Source organism: Triturus cristatus, chromosome 8 (genome assembly GCF_964204655.1).
Source record: "Triturus cristatus chromosome 8, aTriCri1.1, whole genome shotgun sequence".
Taxonomy (NCBI): domain Eukaryota; kingdom Metazoa; phylum Chordata; class Amphibia; order Caudata; family Salamandridae; genus Triturus; species Triturus cristatus.
In genome coordinates this window covers 1,137,771,720-1,137,786,278 of record NC_140591.1, presented here as the reverse complement: position 1 = coordinate 1,137,786,278, position 14,559 = coordinate 1,137,771,720, and the positions used below count along the sequence as shown (strand labels likewise).

Here is a 14,559-nt window from a genome sequence, read left to right as displayed (position 1 = left end):
TGAGTGCTAACATTCTGAATTTATGGCAAATGTGTGACACATCTGAATGCCTTCTTGATGGAATCCAAGTAAAAAACTGAAAGTATTTCCTACTGAGGAGACTGCAGTAAATGAGGAAATTAGGAAACTTCATAACAAATAAGTCTCCCAAGATGGCCACCAGAGACAAAAGAGCCCAAATGTAGCCCAAATATCACCCAGTTGTAGCCCAAGTATAGCCCAATGACAGAATGTCCCAGAATGTTCTTAAAAACAACTAGAGCGCTTACTGTCTTCATTATGAAAAAAGTATGACACACCTGAAGCCATCTTGATTGGAATAAACTGGTAACACTTAAAAAATTTAATTCAAAAAGGAACACAATGAGGGGGTTCATTTTGCCATAGAAATTATGATTAATGCTGAAGAAATAAAATGAGGGCACATTTTGAGTGACTTCTCAAATCCTCTTCTATTTCATTAAAAAATTCTGACATGCAGACTGAAACATGCCCTTTTAATACCAGGAGCAGACTTCCATGGTGAACAGTAGTTTTACTACAGTGATCTAATGAGCAACTAGAGTGCTAACATTCAGAATTTATGGCAAATGTGTGACATATCTGAATACCTTCATGATGGAATCAAAGTAAAAAACTGAAAGCATTTCCTACTGAGGAGACTGCAGTACATGAGGAAATTAGGAAACTTCATAACAAATAAATCTCCCAAGATGGCCACCGGAGACAAAAGAGCCCAAATGTAGCCCAAAATCACCCAGATGTAGCCCAAATATAGCCCAATGACAGAAGTGTGCAAAACACTTATTATTTTGTGTTTTTGCAGTGTTATATAGTGCAGACTTGTCAGGTATTGGAGTGCTTTACATGAGCATTGGTTACATCTCACAAGAACAAATTCATTTTGGTCGTAGACATGGGGAGACTAAGTGATTTGACCAGAATCACAGACTGTCGAGCTGAAGCAGAAACTTCAACCTGGTTCCCCAGTTGCAAAGTCTGCAGTTCTGGAAGTAACACCACATCCTCTCCCCTAAGTTCAACATTTAATCAAGTGGTCAACTGGATAAAAAAACATAAAAATAACAAATAATTTAAAAGTGCTTTGTCGCTATTTGAAAACTCAGAAAATATGTCCTTATTTTAATCTTTTAGAGCACTAACCATAATTTTGATGCCAATAAGTCCCTCTCATATATGTAATTTCTAAAGGAAATGCTCTAGGTATTACAGTTTTGATTACATCAAGATGATGTCAGGTGTTCCACACTTTTGTAATAAATATAGAATGTTAGCAATCTAGTTGTTCATTAGGATACTGTTGAGAGGCAGAGGCCAGGGGCACAAACTCTGAAAATTGAAGGCAGGTAGGAGGGTGCAAAGGCAACAATTTAACCACACTGAGCAGGCAGGAAGGGTCGTGGAAGCACAACGGACTATGGAGGGCAGTGGAAAGGGGGGCAGGGGCAACAAACCAACAATATAGGACTTGCAAGAGAGGCTGTGGCAATGTAATAGACCATTGTGGGCAGAAGGAAGAGGCAATGGTAGTACAATCATACATGCCAACAGACCCGATTCAGCCAGGAAACGTCCAATGTTTTTAAGCTCAAATGGGCTTTATTTGATCTGTCTCCTGTCTACAAACTCCTCTTTTTCAATGTAACTCAAAGGGGAAAATCAATACCCCGTTTTTTTTTTCAAAATCTCCCTCTTACCAAGTTCAAAATGTTCGCAAGTATGGTACATTGGATCATGGAAGGAAATGGGATAGGGACATGGACTTTGATAACAGAGGACAGGAGGGACATGGAAAGGTGCACAAAACTGACCTTGCAGGGCAGGCATCAGGGTTTGCAGCAGCACAATACACCACACAGGGCATGCAGGACGGGAGTGCAGCACAACAATCCATAGAAAGCAAGAGGGAGGGGACAGGACCATGCACATGGACAACAGAGAACAAAGGGGCAAGAGGCAATGGTAGCTAGCTGACCATAATGGACAGACAGGAGAGAAAGCTGCAGCATAACAGACCATAAAGGGCAGGAGGGACGGATCAGGGGCATTACAATGGAACAGACAAGCCAGGAGGGAGGGAGTAGGGGTCTGCACATGTAAACAGAGGGCTGGGGGCAAGGGCGCAGGGCAGGAGAAGCAAGATAGCCATGGAGGTCAGGCAGGATGGGCACTAGAAGCAAGACACACCATGAAGAGCAACAGTGAGACTGTGATGGCATACACACAGACCATGGAGGGAAGGTGGGAGGGGGTCAGGGGCAGCTAACTGACCACACAGGGAAGGTGGGAGGTGCCATGGCAGCACAGAAGACCATGCATGGCAAGTGGGAGGGTTAGTGGCAGCACAATGGCTATGATGGGCAAGAAGGAGGGTGCGGGGCATGCACAAAGGACGATGGAGGATAGAAGGGAGGGTCAGGACCTGTGCACAGACAAGAAAGTTCAGGGGAAGGGGCCTCACAACAGACCACATGGGGCAGGCTGGAGGAGCAGTTGCAGAACAACAGACCAGGGAGGGCAGAAGGGTGTGGCAGTACAATGGACCATGTAGGACAGGAGGAAGAGGATAGGGGCATGGCATGTGGACAGGCAGGTTAGAGGTGGCAGGGACAGGTTACAGTCATCTGACAATGCTAGGCAGGTGGGAGGGGAGTGGCAGCTCAACAGAACACTCAGAGTAGATAGGAGTAGCAGGTCCATGGGACATGGTGGGCAAAAAGGATGGAGCAGGGGCATGCACAAAGACATCGGAGGGCAGGGGGAAGGAGAATAGGGGCAGCAAGCTAAGCACAGAGTTTAAGCAGGAGGTCAATGATGGGGCATAGAATTGGGCAATGGAGGGCAGGAGGAGTGGACTGGTACATCATACTAAATTGAGGGAGGGCAGTGGCAGCACATCAGACCATGCATGGCAGGAGGGAGGAGGCTAGTCCATGGATTCACACAACAGAGGATAGGGAGGAGGGGGATGGGGCAGCAAGCTAACTGTTCAGAGAAGGTGAGTATTAGGAACTTTATTGTTTTTAAAATGTGTGTCTGTGCGAACTACTTAAAATAATCTCACTTTTATTCAGGAAGAAGAGGACGTTTGTGACTGTGACTCCGGGCTCACATGGCAGAAACACCCTCTGACCCTCCACCCCCGCATCGCAAAATGTAATGCCCGTGAAAAGGGTAGGTGGATGCAGTGTTATATTGAACATAGTCCTGAGAGCACGATTGAAAATTAAAACTAGATATAGTATATGGTATACACTAAGCACCAAAAAGTGTGATATAAGATGAACCGGGCGTGAAATATAATATGCAATACATTGTGCGCAATTACAGATTCATTGGAGAGCGCAAGATAGCACAGGCACTAGCGCGTGCTATGCGATATGCGCCTTCGAGTGCAATATGCACAGGGCAGTGTTGTGTAACCTAACTAGTCTCTAAACTTGTAATATAAAATACGTGCTGGGGAGTGTAATGTTGCATATGTACCGTGACAAAGATATGGATCCTAGATTGTAAAATGTATGGCATAGTGCTGTGCGTTATAACATAGGAATCGAGGAAGGCACGTTAGATGGGGCAATAAAACCTGTGCGAAGGCAAGTGTGGCATGACATATTCACAGGGTGGTGCTACAGTGCACATGGGCTAGAGAGTATCATAGCATACACACTAGCTGGTGGAATACAACACAGACGTGTGGCACTCGGCGGGCACTGGTGGGTGTAACACAGCATTGGGCTCAGCCAGGAGCACGCTGCGACTCTCAATTGAGGTTCGTCTCCTTTCCAGAGAGTAAAATAAAAAGTATTACACATCCGGCGGTGTATGTGTGTTTTATTAACCGTGAGGGGGGTTTCTTGCATAGTTTGGTCGAATTTTTTCGAATCCCCTTTGAATGGCTTGGTGTGCGTGTGTATTAAATGTGCCCGTCAATAGCTACCCATGTTTGTATAAATAAACGACAAGGGTGTCTACTTGGAGAGTACCCACCGGCGGGGGCGCCGGGATTAGGCACGGTAGGGCGTCAGACACGTCAGAGCTTCACTAGCGGTATAAATAAATTCCACGTGGATTCATTGTATGCATAGTCGCCTTTTAAAAAAATATATATATTTTTATTAACATTTTCAATTTCAACAACATCTGCAATACCATGTTATTTCATCATTACATACATAACATCTTCAAAATTTCAGCCATTTTTCGTACATCAAGGACCTGTTCGCAATTATGTCATAACATTTCGCACCATCTCTTTGCCCACATCAAAATACAAATTATTACTATCTCCTGTATACACCTTGGCTAGTCGGAGTCGTCTAATAGTGTTTCTTCCTGTGGGGGATCGCAAATGTTACCCCGATACTCGTTCCATTTCCCCCATATCCGAGTCCATTTTTTGGGGCATCTCCTATGGACGTATACTGATTTTTCAGTTACCATCAATTCGTCCATACCATTACACCATTTTCGTAGTGTAGGTACTTGCCTGGCTCCCCACAGCTGCGCAAAATTCCTTTTCTCTAATGCCATACCAAGCGTTACCCACGTTTGCGCTGCCTGATTAAGGTCTGTGGGCTCCCAGATGTTTAGTGCGCATCGCTTTGGTTCAGGCGCCACCGTTATACCAGTGACCTGCGAGATTGTGCGCATGATTGCTTTCCAATAGTTATTAATTTCTACGCATTGCCATAGTATGTGCCAGAATGTGCCTGGTTCCCCACATTGTCTGATGCAAAGCGGTGTATCTGCTCTGTGCAATTTATATAGTAGTGTCCTGGTGTAATATGTGCGATGCAGCATCTTCAGTTGTACTAATTTGAATCTAGCTGGGATCGCTACCTCCCTTGTGGAAGCCACCGCTGCATGCCAGTCTGCCTCATCAAGCTCGCCCAAGTCCGTCTCCCATCTAGTTTTCAGGGTTTCTGTCGGGTCCGGTTGGTTATTTATAATTTTTTTGTAGGTTAGTGAGATGGCTTTTCCCATCATATGATAGGTAAGTAGTCTGTCCTCGAGGGGTGATGATTCTGGCCACTGCGTGCCTTGCGGGATTAGTGCCGTCAGTGCATGTCTTATTTGCAGGTATCTGTACGTCTCTGTGTCTGCTAAGCCATAGTTTTGTTGCAATTGTGTGAACGGGATAATCTTCCCCTTTTTCCACAAGTCCCCCACCTTCGAGATGCCTATCAGGTCCCATTGCCTGAACCCCTTCGTGTTTCTTAGCCTACCTAGTTTTTTTGTGTCCCATAGTTGCGTTGCCTGCGTCACGACTCCCTCCCATCCCATGTTCCTCTGCACTGCGTGCCAGATCTTAATTGTATGCGCTGTAGGTCCTGTAAGATTTTTAGTTTTATTCCTGTTGTAGAGCTCTCCCATGATACTGTCTGTTCCAAGGAGATATCTATCCATGCGATACGCCGGGTCTTCCTGGTCAGCATGAAGCCATTGATTTATTACCACCAGTTGGGAGGCCCGATAGTATACTTTTATGTGTGGGAGCGCTATTCCTCCATCATACCAGCCCTTCACCAGTTTGTGCATAGCAATACGTGTCGCCTTACCATCCCACAACAGCTTGTTTACTTCATTATTGACTGCTATAAAGTACGATGGAGGGACCGGAAAGGGTGTATTTTGTAGGACATATAAAAACCTGTGGAGCGCCATCATTTTAAAGAGGGCTGCCCTGCCTAGCAAGGTGAGTGACAGGGAATGCCAGCACTGTACATCCCTCCGAAATCGCTCCAGAGGTTTCATGAGATTTTCTGCAATGAAATGTGTGTCCTGGCACGTTATATAAATGCCTAAATATTTAAACCCTTGGGTCGCTATCCTGATGTCACAATTATGCGGGAGTCACGGCTGAGCGCCCGAGAGTATGTAGATGTGTGATTTTGTCCATTTTATAGTGTATCCGGATACACGCCCATATGCTGCACAAATATCGATAAGGCAATTAAGGGAGCGGGCCGGCGAGGCCAGGTAGAGCAGTATGTTGAGGTTCTTTAATTTTGACTCCATTTTACATTCACCGCCATTTTGTGTTGCCTTTACACAGGTTGCTCGATTCACGAAGTGTCTCTGCCCCTTGGACTGCAACGTGTCAAAAACCCCCTCCGTCCTTGTCTTGAAACCCATCTCAGACACCAGCCGGCCTCAACTAATCCTTGTCTGGACTACCTAATCTCTATATCAACTATCTGTTAGCCTTTAGTATTCTTCTCTTTTGGCCTTCGCTATTCTCTCCCTGTGTTTTCCTATTCCACAACCTTTCCTTTGAAGCACACAAACATGTTCTGCCATTGCTGATTGACCTATGGGTGCTGTCATTGATTGACTTATGGGATTGGGCAAAAACACGACTCAAGGGGGACGTTCTGGTTACATGCTGCCTTGTTTTGAATGTTTTCCTTTTGGCTAATATTTGGCAGATTTTGTATATCGATATTGGCATTTTGCATGCTTGCATGAGCCAGGACTGCCCCTTTCTTTTATGCTGAGTTTGTAACCCTCACATATATAAGACCCCAGTGTACTGTACTCTTTGGACTGCCTCATTCAGTTGCTGCGGCTTCTGGGTGACGTAGTCACACTCATTTTGAGTTTAATAAAGATGTTCTTTTATATTTCAGTTTCTGTGCCAACTTCTTTTTTTGTTAGTTTAATCCTGAGAAGGAGTTTTGAGTTTCTTCAATGTCATCAGCATATAGCGATATACGGTCCTCCCATCCCATTGCCCATCTAAGCCCACGGATTACTTGATCTTGCCGTATGCATGCCAGCAAGGGTTCTAACACTATTAAACACTAGTAAAAAAACAGATTTGGGTGGTTCATAATATTTCCCATTCTACGTATTGAAGGACTGCAATCATTTCAATCATTCTCCTTTGAGCATCTTTAAAGACAAACATCGATGCTTACCTCCTATCATTCACAAGTAATTTTCCAAACAGAAATATGTTACTTTTTGTAACACAGTTATAGCGCAAGACACTCTTTTACATTTACAAATATAGGAAAAGGCACTCGGTGTACCTTTTTTTTCTCAATGTAAATACGACCTCATCATACACACCACTTTGCTTTGAAAGGGTGTTCTATAAGTGTTGTTGTGCGTGACTGCACAGAATCGTTATAGAAGAAGACATCTCCAGATTTATCAAAAATAATAAATCTGGACATGTGTGTGAATGCTGCACCATTCTACAATTGGTGCAGCAAAGCACAACAAGGAGAATTCCTTTCATTTCTCCTCATTTTTTAACCTTCAATGCATGCTAAAATGTGCAGCATACATTGAAGGAGACAAATGCCTTTACTGATTGTTTTTGTGCAGGAAGGTGTGTCTTCCTGCACAAAAACAAACACCACATGACTTAGATATCCTTGCACCATGGTGCAAGGGTGCCTGTGTCACCATATGGCTGCCGTTTAAGCAGCCGTGCAGAGAGAAGCATAGATTTGCAACATATTTATATACATATGTTGCATCCCTGTGCTTCGTAAGTACTACAGCACACTGCAGTTAAAGAGGTTACTGTGTGATGCTGCAGCACTTCCTCATAGTTCTGCACTTATACATTCACCATACGCTACTAATGCATTCGTTCAGTCAATTACGCACTACACATACATTCATCTAAACTTTCACACTAACAAACAAATATAGCTCTTTTTTTAAACCAGGAAAGTTAGTTTCTTAGAAGAGCTTTTTTTTTCTTCTTCTTTTTCCTTTTGTATTTTTTTTCTTGGTTTTTTGAACAATTAATTTTTTGGGGTTTTTCTGCGGAAAAAAAGGAAAAAAACAGACTGGAGGAACAAACAATGAACTTCGGGGGGGGGGGAAACCTAGCAATGATGCTCTTCATGCTTTCGACAAATGAAGTCAATCGACTGCTCTCCATAACAAAGTACAGCGTTGCATTTTATGCAGAGCACTTTTAAGGTTGCAAACTGTTTTGGACAGATGGATCCACCCTCGAAGTACTCAGCAGTGATGCTTCTGATGGACCTGGAAGAACTCGCATTCTTCTGCATTCCTACAATCTGCTCTACCATTCACATATTGCAATAGATTTCTTACTCATCAAGAGCATAAGGAGTGGTATGGAAGGAGACTGCCAGCATGACGAGGAAGGGAAGAACCGTGAAAAATTACACTCCCACAATCTATCACAGACGGGCTTCAAATTCACAAGTACTAGGCGAGAAAATAACACTGAAGAGGACTAAAACATACTTTGTCAGCAGCATCAGAAGAGGCAATCAAACAACCAAGGGAAATATTTAACATCTGCATACATTCCCCAACCGGAGTTCTTATTTTATAAAGTCATCATACTACAAAAGAACACTGTGGAAACTACCTTTGTTTCGTTGACTTAAAAAAATAAAAAAAATAAATAAGGGCGTGAACAATGAGAATCAGTTATCTTGTTCACTTCCCATCCTACACACCATTCTTTTGGCCTCTTCATTTTCGTCTTTCACTCTCTAGGAGGATGTAAGCGAGATGAGGAAGCTGGCAGACAATTCAAAACGTCAAGCATACTGGAGGAGCCTGCTTCATGAATCAAATATTGATCCAACTACTCTGCTCTAACGCTGTAAACCTCATCGAAGCATCCCCAATAAAGTGGTAGTCCAGGGTGTTTTAAACATGCTCCTCCAAAAGGTAGCAATAGCCACCCCAAAAGTCTAGTCAAATGCAGCCCATTTATTATTTTTGAACCTGAACAAAATCGTTGATAAGAAGTCATAATACAGTTTCAGGATCATGTGGATTAACAATACATAGATCACAATAATGGCCAATCAGGATTCAGACCCATGAGGGACATGGAAACTTCAGTAGCATTCATCAGTGAGACTCTTTTCACCCTAGATAAAGACCGTAACAAAGTACTGATTCTACTGGGCCTATAGGCAGCATTTATATTATAAAAGACCACGAGATCAAGCTAAAAACAGTAGACCTGAATCGCAGATACATCCTTAAGCTGGATAATATTGTTCCTCTGCAATGGAAGTCAAGTAAACACAACTGTGTGTTCATTAAGTTGACAAATGGTAATGTTTATGAGTGTGCCTTGGCATTCACGCTCATTACGGTTACTTTTCTATAAGTCCCTCCTATACTGGCTTCAGTAATCAAACCCCGCCAACTAAAATATCAAATATGTTCAAATATTAGTGAGTGCCACATTTACTAGGAGAATTGAAAAAAACAGCATCACAGAACTTAAAGAAATGTCTGTAAATAGAACTTTTACACCTAGAATTAAATTCAATCACTTGTGGACAAGCGAGGGATACAATCCGATTTGCCTGGCGTTCAGCACCATGTACAGCCTCAATCTGAGCTCAAAAAGTGAGGGGGGCCACTATCATTGCTTTGGAAGGCTCTAGAATTCATTCACCCTAGCAGCGTACAAAGGGGTGCGAATAAGGCCAATTGCAATTGTGAAATTAGCTCATCCAAAAGTAACTGAAAGATTAGAATTAGAAATGAGAAAATATTGGTCCCTCGCTATAAGAAAAGGGCAAGCATGGAACCTGCCTAAAAAGCACATCATTGGATACCAGTGACAGCCACCATCACATTTAAATTTCTATGCACCACGTTCAAAATATTTTTGGAAATGGCCAAGAACAGATACAGAAATGGACTATGCACCATACGTAAACACAAATGGATGTCCCGTCAACACATCAACCATCTGCTAACCTAAGTTCAAAAGGATAAAGCACAGAGGTGTATCCTTGGTAGTGCAAGGCCTAAAACATTAGACGCATTCGCCGGACGGCTGTGAGGGCACAGACAAATATTGAGGAAGCTGCAGATAAGTGTTCAGTCATTAATTAAAAGCTGAAATACAACAACAAAGTAAGGACTGTCGTTGTCTGATGGGTGGATTCACCAACAGCCATCAGCTGTGCCTCCTGATCACCCAACGTCTCCTCAACACCAATTCTACTATCAACGTTTATTTTTACCAGCAGATTAATGGGCAGCAAGATTTCTGCAGGTCATTGGATATTTGCCCAATAGCTGCCCTCGTTTCAGAGTATATGTTGCACTTGGCCTAACAAGGTAAAATCCTTTTATCACTTTGTCAGGTGTACCGTGTCAATACATTTTTATTTCAAGTGTATATGCTGTACAAACCAATCCTGCTCAAATACTCATTGCCAGTATTCTTTACTGCAGATCAGCTCATCGTGTTAATTCATCCATAGTTCATCGCGTCTGTGTCCTCAAAAGAAGTACTGATACTTAATACCCCACTGCAAGCGTTGATCCTTCTCCAAGACTGACATTAGTAAATTACAGAAGGGCACAGCTTCCAGCAAGAAATTTAAAACGCATGAAATATAACCACCATATAGAAGGATTTCTGTATGGGGTATTAAGAGACTTTTTTATAACATTGTGCAAGGACGTACAATGAACTAATTAAAATATGAGAAAGGAAGTAGCTGGCCTTTCTGCTATTATTCATTATAATACCACCATTTACTCCAAAGTGAATAACATAAGCAAGCAACCAAGAAGAACAGCAATATCAGGACACGTAAGCTTAAAGCGCCTTAAGTCAAAAGGCTAAATAGATTCTCTATGATTTTAAGAAGCCTATCACAAAAGTAGCCAAGCATAAGCCACCTGGGACACAATGTCTGAAAGGTAATGGGCACAACCAGGTCATAGACGTGAATACATTTTAAGTTCTTATGAAATGTATTCTCGGAGGCACTCTCTCCAGTGCACAGGCCATTTATTTCTGCTAATTGGTAATGGGGTGCATGATCAGCAGTCTATACAACGAGGGTGCACATCAGCGGCAAACCAGGCCTGCGCACCCCGTTCTCAAATTCAGGCCTCAGTCTCATCTTATGCCATTACTGCAAGGATAGGATCAGTAGGCATTAGGTGGGCAGAGAACAGGACAAAACCTAAAGGCATCCAATTACACCAGTACCCATCACACCTACTTAAATAATTTGCCGCTGGAAATTATTTCTATTGGCAGTTACTCATCTGAATTTACAGTGAACAATAATTTTGAATTAAAGCATATTAAAATAGTACCACTTCACTTGCTTCAGGACGATTTCTATGAACCCTGCATTATACATTTCTCAGCATGTTTTGCAATACTGTGAGTGTCGCATTTACATGAGGGGTTTCAGTATTAGTTTTTCACACATTAACATACTTTGTGAGCCTTCTTCATTGCGAGCATCCTTTCTCCTTACTTTGACCCATTGCAGTTTACAAGTTTAATTTCTGTTTATTTGCTTTTCATTTAGGTCAAAACACATAAAAAGTTTTCCAGGAAACGTACTATTTTTCTTCCTATTATTTGTTTCCCCATGCATGGGGTAACAAACTTGTGGTTTGGCAAGCAGTTCATATTTTCAAGCACCTGAAAACAAATTGAGAGCTCAAGCTTGCTCTATAAACCTAGTTACCACTGCCACACATAGGCAAATGATAGGACCGCAACAGTTCAAACACAGAACTGTTCACACTTACAATCTTGAACAGGTGTTGGAATATAGGGCAAGAGTAGGAAGTGTTATATTATAGTATATATTTATCGAACACAACTCCTACTTCACAGGTGAAGAGAGCACGCACACAAGGACTGTTGGATTAGGGCTTTTTAGATATATAAAATTAAATTATTTTCCCAAACCACAACGGAGGTAAGTCTATGTCTAAAAGGCGAGTGCCAAATTCTCCATGACAATGTTATTTTTACTCCCTTTATTAATGCAACAACATGAAAGACATAATTGTTAAGGACTTTAATGATTTGACAACAAAAAGGTACAAGTGTAGAGAGCGGTCCTTTGGTGATATCAGCACATTTTGTGTTTAACATAAACCTTGTGCAAATTTAAACTAAGGACATAAGTGGCAGGCCTTTCAAGAATTTAGATGGAGCATTAATATTCTTAATTTGCATTAAAGAAATTATTCATTCCTTTTTAGATCAGGGACTTTGCTGGGCATCTATTCTGTGGTCAAGAAGTTTGAAAGCCATGAATTAGTAAAGTAGGATGGCGACAAGCTACTCTCATCCTCCTCTTGGGACACAAGTGTTGGCTATGCAAACGCAATGTTAATGTTTGTATTCTAGGAGTCAATGCAGAGACTTAGAATGACTCAGCATAAGCTGAACAGCTCTTAAATTGACCGTGTTGGCAGATTAAGCAAGGGCAAGAGGAATGTTGGTGTTGTAATGCTGAGGAAACAGGCGCCGTAGATGCAAATGAGTCACCAGAAAAGTAGAAACAGGGAAGACCTTCAGTTTTTACACGGCGCCAATAATGGGCATTTTGCAACATAAACAAGATCATAGGAAAAAGCTCAGAAAAACGACTAGTTTGTAAAAAATACAACAAGCCTTGAGTGAATGAGATCTGAGTGCATTAGCAAACTGAACTCTCAGACAACTTGACAGAGAAAAGATCAATGCTTCTGAGTAATCTACGATCAATCATGTACTCACCTGCCTTGACTAGAGAAAGACATAACAGGGCTATGCAGACTGCCACCAAAAATGCCATTGTAACCTTATGCTGCAAAGAAATCAAACAAACAAGATTGGAGGGCTGAAACGGTTCATTTTTACATTTTCAGACACATTTCTGAAATAATGTTTTTTCACTTCCACTCACAGACATATCAATGGATCAACTCTGCCATAAAACTGAATTGGAATTTAGTTAATTAATATTAACTGTACATATTATAAACCTATTCTCGTATTTATAAAAACAAACCACAACAAGAAGGCAGCCGGTAATTTGCAAGGATTAAAACCATGTTCGTCACTGCCATTTTCAAAATATTAAAATTTCTGTTAACAGAATAGGTGTTTAATGGCATTTATAAACCCCCTATTACACACATATTTGAATGATCATTGTAGAGAAATGGCACTCACAATTATCCTATTTTACATGTTTTATTCACAAAGTATTTCAAAAACTGCCTAATTTGTGATGTTGCAAATAAAGGTTATTACTACTGTTCGAGCATCTGCAAAGTCAACAATAAACAATGTCTAAAGATTTCGGTCCTCCTCACAGGTGCCGGCGTTTGGGCAGATATTTATTTCACCCAATGAACTCGGACCCCACTAGATCAAAATTGACCAGATGCAATGAAAAGCTCCCAATTATGTTTTTATCCTCGATAATGAGAAATTATATGAACGTTTCAGTGATTACTGCACAAAAATCCGCAAGCTCCAATAATTACTGGACATTTTTACCACATGACAATTTTCAGCAAGTTTTACCTGTCAAAATGTATCTGGGAAAACTGCAGAATTATGGTGTTATCCGCCAAATTCCTAATTCCGGTATGGGTGGTAACCAGCAGTATAATTTATCTGACCAGGCTTCGCAGCTAAAAAAAAAAAGTTTGTCTCATTTACAGCCCCAGCAGCATTATACGATAACCCTCTTTATTAAGTGTTTAACTATGCTGTACACTTAAGGGGCTTTTTTCCAGGAATAATATTTAAGTAATGCTTTTTCCGATAGAGGACAAAACGTCCCCACTTGGCTCACCCCTGATTCGGTTTATTAAATTAACACTTTCATCCAAAGTTAATCAATTATCCTTTTCTTTATTATTAATGCTAAGTTCTTCAAGCATATATAGTGTTATAGGTCACACTACATAAGAGTTGTGATCTTCAATTATCCATAATTAACAAAACCCATAAGAGTTCAGATTGTACACAAAAGACACACCAGTGATCCTCCCAATGTGGAGTTGATTCTAGTATCAGACCAGGTGCATCCTTTGTGTTAGTAAGGCAACCATTTAGACATCTAACTTTCAATATTTGTTTTTTCAGTTATCAGGTAAACTTGTACCAAAGAATGAACATGCTTATAGAGCAAGAGGGTCTTCCATTCTGAGGAGTAAACAACGGTTACAACATGAGTGCTAGCTATGAGGATGCAAATGTTGTGTTTGCTGCCAACGGCATGCAAAAAAGGATTAGTCAAAATGTATTTTTCTTTCTTAAGTCCTTACTTCCAATCAAAAATCACTTTGTTCCGCTCAATTCTACAATCTGAACCACTTAACAAATCCACTGATTCACCATGCCAGCATGTTCCTGTAAATTAACATGATGTGCACATACCTTAAGCTGCAAGTCATTATGTCCTAATTCATTTTTGGTGGATGTTATCCAGTTGTTTCTTCAAATCATTTGCCCCTAAAAAAATAAGAATACATCAGTCAGTCATTGCACATTTGATGGAGCATTCTCAATTCACCGAGTGTCAGACAATACACGTCTCAGTTGGACAAATTGCTCAAATAGCATTGATTACACATGTTTCAGTCACAGCTCATTAAGGAAGGGGCATTACAATGATGAAAAATAGGAGCCACTAAAATAGCTTTGTAAGTTTTCACACCACTTTTTAGAGACCGTATTAAATCATTCACACTGAACAACCTCTCCTGACTACTGTTTTGCACACAAACCTAAAATGTGCC

At 41.3% G+C, this 14,559-nt stretch overlaps 1 protein-coding gene and 1 long non-coding RNA gene across 7 annotated transcripts in view; one reads left to right on the top strand and one right to left on the bottom strand.

The window, feature by feature from the left end:
• The window catches only part of LOC146805511 (uncharacterized), a 457,188-nt gene that overhangs the window by 102,957 nt on the left and 339,672 nt on the right, over positions 1–14,559 (top strand). The gene's annotated exons all lie outside the window — the stretch shown is intronic.
• The window catches only part of LOC146805512 (interleukin-1 receptor type 1-like), a 237,300-nt gene that overhangs the window by 164,382 nt on the left and 58,359 nt on the right, over positions 1–14,559 (bottom strand). For 3 of the 6 annotated variants that reach the window (XM_085622783.1, XM_085622781.1, XM_085622785.1), the window contains exons 2-4: positions 14,198–14,272; positions 13,337–13,446; positions 12,542–12,611 (exon numbers count right to left, since the gene is read on the bottom strand). In XM_085622783.1, coding sequence (XP_085478909.1) covers positions 12,542–12,599 — 58 coding nt within the window. In that variant the 5' untranslated portion in view covers positions 12,600–12,611; positions 13,337–13,446; positions 14,198–14,272. The remainder of the gene's footprint in view (positions 1–12,541; positions 12,612–13,336; positions 13,447–14,197; positions 14,273–14,559) is intronic. The other 3 variants (XM_085622782.1, XM_085622784.1, XM_085622786.1) reach the window with 1 other exon arrangement.